Raw genomic sequence first — 8,799 nt, forward strand, 5'->3', positions numbered from 1 at the left:
AACGGGGAAGCATGTGCACACTCCGAAAAGATATACAAACGCACACTGACATCGAATGTACCGCCACTCTCTCTCCCTGTCCGTCTGGTGTCGAGGACTTGAGCCGAACAGTCAGGTGGAGAAGTCAAATTCATATGCTATAAATCTGATCTCATGCTCTGTAGAGGTGGATTTCCATTTGATACAAACAACAGCCTGCATAGCTAAGGGCAATTATATTTCTACTGCCTCCATTTGCCCTGAGGTTGTAGACAGTCAGTCAAGACCTCCCCAGGTTTTACAGCCTCTCAGTCCTCTCAGTGAAATCAACAGAATGGTTCCTAGGCTCATCCATGATTTACCTCAGTGAAATATTCATTATGTAGCCTTGCATAGTTTTGACGTATCTGATGTGAATCCGAACCTGACAGCTCTGCTCCGTCATCACACATCACCTGAGCCACTGCGAATCCGGCACCTGTCTCCCAGCGCTCAGCACAGAGGTAACTAAACTGATCTGAATGAATAAAGGACTCGGGCAGATATGAAGAATCCAACTGTCTGCCTTTAGCCTGCAGGCATGTCTGCTTTGGGTCTGTAGCGACTGCATCCTGCACACAGATCATCGCAGCGAAAGGAACTACTCAACTTTTCCCATTAAATTAGCCAGAGAGAGAGAGAGAGAGAGGTCTCTGCCCTTTCTGGTGACTTACCCCACTGATGTGGGGGTACGAGGTGTGATTAGCACATGAAGTCCGGGCTTTCGAACAGAACCTGCTGACAGCGATGGCCGGATGTATTGATCTTTGGAGATGTAGTGAAGTTGTTATGTGAGATGGATGGTGTGGGAGTTCAAAGGGGCCAAGGTGAGCTTTCATAAATGAACACAGCCACCACCACCACCCCCCCACCGCCAAAAAAAAAAGTAAAAAAAAAAAAAGAAAAGTGTGGAAAAGTTGGAGAGATATCGGTCCCATCTGTGTAACGGCGCAGATTTATCTCTACCTGTTCAATTAAATCACCTCTGAATCATTCCATAAATTAATATTCCCGAAATATACCGTCTAATGGTGCTGGAATGATCGCAGGGACAACAGTGACGACTAATTTTCCTACATAACACTTATTCAAGTGGTTCCAAAGTCATTATAGTCTGAAGGTCTAATGTAATAAGAAAAATGTAACTGCAGTGAATAGTGATATTAATAATGTATTCATGTGAGACAGAGAGTAGAGCACAGCAGCCTAATCTGAGACGGAGAAAGTGATAGCTGTGAAGAAACAAGGTCGTCAGCATTCCCTCCTGCCTTACCAGTCATTTCATTATCTCATCCCTCTCTCCTCCTCTTTAAAGTAAGAAAAGCGGAAGAGGCTATTGACCCCTCTCTGTGTTCATGGCAGGCAGCAGGACAAATGAAGCTTCCCCTCAGACCCCCCTCCGTATTAATATCATAATTATCCCCACCTCCGTGCCCCCACCGATCAGCGCAAGCTCCACTGTCTGATTTGATGGAGAGGCACAAGCAGGGAATTACATTCGATTAGCACTAAACAAGAGAAAGGTTCACGGAGCAAGGGAATCAATCTTTGACAGGAAGGATCATCGGTGTGTGTGAGCGTCGTGACAGCTCCTGGTTGGAAACGAACAGCTAAAACTCATAAAGGTACGCCTTTAACTGCATTTGGAGTGTGAACACATACTGTTATGACTGTCGTGACGACTTTGGAAGTTTTTGTTGGCGGGCGTGGAGAAGACGCCCCCGTATGACGCAGAGACACTTTCTTTTTTTTTTTTTCTTCTTTTTTTTTTTTAGCGAATCTATTGAAACGGATGTTTTCTTTATTTTATTTTATTTTATTTTTTTTTTGAGTGACAAAACCACACAGCCTGCTCTGGGCAGCTCTCCGTCTCAGTAGCAATTTGGATTCATTGTTTGCAACCCCAGATAGCTGTGGCGGTACTTTTCTTCGGTCTCAGCCATTTGCAGGGACGGGCCAGACATTTTAAAGTGGTCTAATGCCATAGAGGGGTTGGGGGGGGGGGGCAGCTTTACGGGGATGAGCAGATTTAGAGTGAGAGGTGAAAAGAACAAAAGAAAATGAATGGAGTGAGAGGACCCCCCTTGCAGGACTTCATCTCTGTCCCCTGTCTCATTACCCAGGTTCTGACTCAATAAAGAGTGGATAAAGAGTAGATAAAGAGGCACACACCCATACCCCCGCCTGCACCCATACCGCCCACCCCCTCCCCTAGAAACCCCCTTCCACCAACCTCACACCGTCTGAGGTTTTTGCTTTTTATTTTTTCAATGTCACACACATATTCGAAAAAAATACACACACACACACACACACACACACACACACACCCACACACCCACACACACACACACACACACACACACACACACACACACACACACACACACACACACACACACACACACACACACACACACACACACACACACACGCTGTCCTCTTTCTCCCTATTCTGGTGGGTTTTTTCTTACAAATCTTTTAATCTACCTTTCTCTCCAGCACTTCTCTTCAATGTTTTCTTTTAGCCCAACTTTTTAAAAGTTGTGTCCATCTCCTTCGCTCTCTCATTCACAGTCTGTCTCCACCCTCTCTGTCCTCTGTGTTCCCTCCCTGTCGCTGCTGTGTAATAGGAGTTATTTTCATCCCTGTGTCTCCGTGACTGCGGCCGCCGGATGGCTGGATATTTACATTTTTCACTCACTGGTGACCTTTTCCCTGTTGCTACTCTGGGAGCTCCAGTCTCCTTGGTGCTCTACTGTTGACAGGCTATTGCCTGCAAATCTCATATGAACACGGCAAATGGCACAAAGGGAGTCACGGAAAGAGGGCGGAGAATGGAGGTTGGATGGATGGATGGATGAGATAGATAGATAGATAGATAGATAGATAGATAGATAGATAGATAGATAGATAGATAGATAGATAGATAGATAGATAGATAGATAGATAGATAGATAGATAGATAGATAGATAGATAGATAGATAGATAGATAGATAGATAGCTTCGATAGATAGTTATGGGAGGATATAGTAGAGTTAGACAGACAGAGAGAAGAATAGATAGACCAACTGATATATATGTATGCAGAGAGAGAGAAAAAAGGGATGGGGGGGTAGAAACCAGGACTCACAATCTCCTGTCTGACTGAAAATGGCTAATCTATCTGCATTTGCAGAGATATCGACTGACGGTGATCTTTTACCCCCGGTGTCATCTTGATTATGGTGTCTTGTCAGCACAGATGGTCGGCAATAAACCTCCCAAAAAGGAGACACATAAATCTGTGGTGGCTGAAATGCACAATGCCAAAGAAAATACCAAATAGATGTTTTTTATTGGGTGGCAGAGAGGTTTTTTTTTTTTTTTTTTTGGGAATGAGTGGATATGTTTGCTGCACACTAGGGCCTTGTGAGATCTGCTGAGCAGAGGAGACGCAAGGGCAAGGGATTCAGCTGGCCAGTTGATCTGAGCTGATGCTCTGCAATAACAGAAAAGTTGAGTCAGTAAACTCCTCAAAGTTTGATGAGTGCTTGTAGCTTAAAATCAGTAGAGAGAGAGAGAGAGTGGAAATAAAGAGTGTCGGTTTTAAAAGAAAGTAACCCACAGTGCTCTGTGTTATTTATTTTGTATCTGAAAATTGTGTTTATTTCAGAGTTTGCAGGTTGTATTGGGTTTGATTTGGTGGTTAGAGTATATGTTTATGGGTCAGGTGGTGCAGCTGGTCTCAGGTGGGATAGGTATGGATATTTAAATATCATGACTCCTGCATCCCGAGCGTGCTTCTGAATGTCTGTATGAGCCCTCGAGTTACTTAATCTTAAAACAAGAGAGACATCAGTCGGTATAAATGGTTTTCCCTTCCATAGCAGCAAAACCAATATTCCTCTTTCTGAGCTAAAATGCATTTTTTTTTGTTCAGCTGAAGCTAATTTGAGGATCTTGAGGATTTAGTCTCAATTAGTCAAATCAAGCCTTCAGTATGAAATTCCAGTCAGAAAAGACTATAACTTTGGAAGATAAAGGTTCGGAATGGAAAAGAAAATGATAATAGGTTTGTTCACCATCACTTACTTTGAAAGGAGGGTAACTATTCTTTGCTAGTCCAGATTAGAGAAACAATTATTAAAGCAGGGGGGAATTACTTAAAACTAAATGGGAATTCCGGTACTGTATCACAGAAAGATGAACTATTCCTTAAAACAGCTCCTAACAAGACTACACAATGACTCAAGAATATCACAAGTATTCCCTGACAGTCTGTAAAAGAAAGCAGATGAAAGATTATGTGCCGGCTGACTAAAGAGTGTGTCTTTCCCGAATAACAACAATATTTTCCATTCACAAGGGTTTCATGTTTTTCTCGCTTCCATTGCTCTGGCTTTTGAACGACGCAGTGGCTTTAATCAATCGGAGAATGTATTTTAAGAGAGAATCTGAGCATCTTTGCCGACTGAAGCGAGACGAGACGGAGAGACACGCTTTTGTGCAATTTCTACTACCTCTACTACATAGAGGCAACAGTCAGCAAAATACAGCTGTTGTTTCAAGGTTTTTGTAATGGGAACATTAATTATTTTGATTTGTATTTAGGCATTGGTGAGGCCGTTTTTGTCCCTTTTGTCTTTTTCCGACAAATCTGCTCTCCTTGTTTGCTAACAGACATTGTCAGCGGGGTTGATTAGACTACAAATGGATTTGTCTTCTGGGGTTTTAACAGTACACCAGGGATCTCGTGACAATACGTCTTCAAAAAAATATAACTTACGTTAACGAAACTAGCAACACGGTAGCCAAAGATTCTTTTGTTCCACAGATAGAGAGCTACAAATAATTACAGGATCTCCTCTGGAGTTAGGGGACTTTTCAGGGCTTCTCTAGAGTGCGTTAGCGATCAGACGCTGACATGAAATGTTGAGTAAAGACCCAAAGTAAAGAGTGGGAAAAGCTGAAACAAGAGTTGTATAAACAGGAGAATTCAGCACTCTCAGAAGTGACATGATTCATGAATGATCTACCGTATATGGGCCGTTGTTGACGATGCTTGTCTCTTTGCCCGAGGCAGCTCTCTGTGATTGTTTCTCGTCGATGTTGCCCTCCCATGCATAATTAAGAAATAAAACTCATCTTCTCTGTCTTGAGTGTTTATTGACAAACTGCCACCACGATAGATGTATATATATATATATGGACAGACAGACGGACAGGTGGACAAAGAAGCATCACCTCCACGCAACTCCGTCTTTGTGCATGTCTGTGTATTTTATGTTCCCTTAGAGTTGTGTGAGTCGACGGCTGTACATATCAGGCGCCTTCAAACAATAATAGCTGCCATGCTAAATGAGAATGATGAGATGTATTGGGGAGGTGATCAAAAGACTACTATTTACAACCACTCAGCCTGCAGACTTGACGACCCACTGTAAGCACACTAGACTGTACAGGGAATATTTTCCATCATACTTTTACTACCCATCACTGCAGCTGTTAGACAGGGGAGATGGCAAAGCTTTTAGCAGACTGAGATACCGTCCTCGTGCTGGATGGCGAGTATGGGCAATGCCATCAGAAAAGAGAATGACTAAGGAAAGATAAGGGAAATGGAGGCTGGGGGGGGAGGAGGGGAGGAGAGGGAGGTGGCGAGGGAATAGGTTGATGTCTGCCTGCTGGCTGTCAAAAGAAAATGCTTCGGTTAAATGGAAACTGATATCATGCGACTATTTCTGGTTCTCGTGGATAGGCTGGGAAGACTTTAAGAGCGAAAAAATGAAAGCACGGTGAACTGTAGAGGAGAAGAAAAGGAGCTCTTACCTGGAGCAGCCAGTAGCACCTGCGGTGGAAGGTGGGGATGATGGAGGAGTGGACGTAGCAGCCATACAAACACTGGAGGGAAGGAAGGCAGCAGAAGAAGGGAGAGAGGGAGACAGGAAGACAGGATGTTACACAACAGTAAAGTACAAACAATAGGCTGACCTCCCTGCTGACCACGGTACCGTAGCCGTGACCTATGAACTCCTGACCGCTCTCCTCCTGATGGTAACTCCCACATGGAGTGGCTGGCAGATGGTCAAGCTATTGTTCGGAAACAAAGGCACGAAGGAGAAAGTGGATCTCAGCACTGTCCCAGCATCACCACGTGACTCCTTCATTCCTTTCCTTTTCCACTCATATTCTGTCCTGATTGTACTGACAGAATGATTCAGGTGCTCCTTATTCCAGCTCCCCCTCCGAACATCACACTGTAGGGCACCCCAACACATAACTAAAGCACAGTGTTATTAATATCCTTATCGTAAACAGATAATACTGTGCCTGGGGGCTCGTTACCGTGGAGAGGGAGAGGCAAGGCTGATAATGCCTCCCAGTATCGGGCATAAGGGCCAGGAAACATTTTTCAACAGCCAGCAGCGGAAGCAAACGTAGAGGAGCACCATGCAGTGAGGAGCAGGAGCGAGACGGCACTTATCCTTCTCCAATCCCTACTCCTCCTCCATCCTTCTCCAAGAGACCCGTGACCCCCGGATCCCAGGTGGCGCAAAGGACCGACTACCCTGATTTCGCTTGTTCGTAACATAAAAAAACCTGTTGTGCACTCCCACAAACCCTCAGCGTCCAGGAAGTAGGCTGTGATTTTATAGGATACAATATTTGTGAGAGGTGAGGGTAGAGTGTAGTGCTCTCAAGACTGAATGCTCTTAAAGGAATAAATCAAACCAGCGGGTCAGAAGGACTGAGCTGGATTTAAATCCACTTTGGTTTTACTGTTAGTTCTGACATCAGGAGAAATGACAGGCAAGGTGATATATAGTATATAGTATATACAGTATATATATATAAACACACACTATATATATATACATATACATATACATATACACACACACACACACACATATATATATATATATATATATATATATATATATATATATATATATATATATATATATATATATATATATATATATATATATAATGCAATGACTCATTGACTAGCACTGCTTCATTATAAAGGACTTGTGACTTCAGTAAGTTCAAGCTGAAGCATGTAAAAATAACTTTTAGCGAGACTTGGATGATGTGTGACAAATCAGACGCCTTTAGCCCCACCTAGTGCTCCAAACGCTATTTGCAAGAATTCGCCGTACCTGAATTAAAACAGCCAATCAGAGCCAGGAGGAGTGTCTGGCGGAGTGTTAATCACTCTCGTGCACTCGCCGCCTGCAGCTTCCCTCTTCCTCTACACCCCCCCCACCCACCATGCTCTTACTTGGTCAAGCATGGCTGCCTCCTCTGCGTTGGGGGGGTGTGGCGGGGGGGCTTTTAGAAGCAGGGCCGGAGCCCAGCATGGATGGAGTTTGAAGCTAGACTGCAACTTCGGGGTGGGTTTCCTAAGGCTCTATAGGTGAAACTGGGCAGGCAGCAGGCAGTTGGGGGGTGGGGGGTAGGGGCTGAGGCTGAGGCTCAGATGATAAATAGGGTCTTTGAATCGTATTATGTGCTTGTTTAGTTTAATCAGTAAAAACAAAGTCACAGGTTTAACGGTCATTTTGCAACAAAGTCAAACCATCTGATTAATCATAGCAGAAAACCACATCACAGCTACACAAACTGGGCAAGTGGGGGCACAAACATGTGTACACGTCGGAGGGTGTTTCCACGCCACGACCGACGCGCAAACAACACGAGTCTCCAGGTGTTCCATTGTTCCAATCGCATCTATTGTGAAGTGATTTCAATACAACCGAACTCTGGGTGTGAGAGTTGGAGATAGTGGAGGCACGCAGGCTTCCTACTGTTCTTATTTTTGTGCTGTAGTCTCATCCATTACAGCTGTCTGAAATAGGATGTATACCTCCTCCCACTCCCGAAGAACTGCCATCCATTACTCCATGCTGGCAACAGACAGGCACTTCCTCCCACTCCCACAGTGCATTGAACATCACATTACTACAGTCAGCCACAACTGCTAGCAGCTCACATATTTCTGCTGTGCAGTTTTGTACGTATTTATGTCATAAACTGAATTTCTGTGCTCTTTTTTTTTGGGGGGGGGGGGGGGGGGTTAGGCAATTGTGATGCAATAAAGCACTTAACAGTTTATTCCTTTCACTGAAGACATGTGAAAAAAGGTGCTTACAAACAAAAACAAAATGTGACTCCACCGACACAGAGAATACATGATGGTACATTTGCTTTAACGTCGCGTCTGTTCTAAAATAAACTTGCTGTCTGGCTGATCCTGATTACAGATGCTTTATTGATATATCATAGTTAATACCGCCGTAGCCTAAAGCGCTCGACCCCGCTGAGAACCGGCGGTCGGATGAGGAGACTGACAGGTGGGCCGGAGCAACAGGCCTGTGTGTGACCAGGGCAACCGGGGACTGAATAAATTAGCCCTCAAGCTGCTTCCCACCCCCACTTCTGTTTACTCCATTTCTCAATCGTGCAAACTAGTGTGTCAGACAAACAAGGAGCTTAAAGCGTAACACAACTGTTGCACCCAATATACAGTGGGCAGGAACGACGTTCGTACACTCATGTGCACGCTAAGAATTATACAGTAAGCACAAAACTACCTCCTCCTACTCACAAGCAGACACAGATCACACGGTCAGGCACAAATCCTCACGGCACCACAAACAATCACAATAGACGGAGATAAAATAAATAAATAAATAAATAAATAAAAAGGGCCAGCTACGAGCACGCCCACATACACAAAGCTCATCACACTCCAGCGCTTATCAGTAATTCAACACGCATATCAGTTACTG

The 8,799-nt window shown here is 44.2% G+C and overlaps 1 protein-coding gene across 1 annotated transcript in view; it reads right to left on the bottom strand.

Moving 5' to 3' along the window:
- Positions 1-8,799, bottom strand: part of camta1a (calmodulin binding transcription activator 1a) — a 112,595-nt gene that overhangs the window by 47,369 nt on the left and 56,427 nt on the right. Inside the window, exon 2 of the mRNA XM_068343224.1 lies at positions 5,831-5,902. Within this exon, the coding sequence (XP_068199325.1) occupies positions 5,831-5,902 (72 nt within the window). The remainder of the gene's footprint in view (positions 1-5,830; positions 5,903-8,799) is intronic.

Source organism: Antennarius striatus, chromosome 2 (assembly GCF_040054535.1).
Source record: "Antennarius striatus isolate MH-2024 chromosome 2, ASM4005453v1, whole genome shotgun sequence".
Classification (NCBI taxonomy): domain Eukaryota; kingdom Metazoa; phylum Chordata; class Actinopteri; order Lophiiformes; family Antennariidae; genus Antennarius; species Antennarius striatus.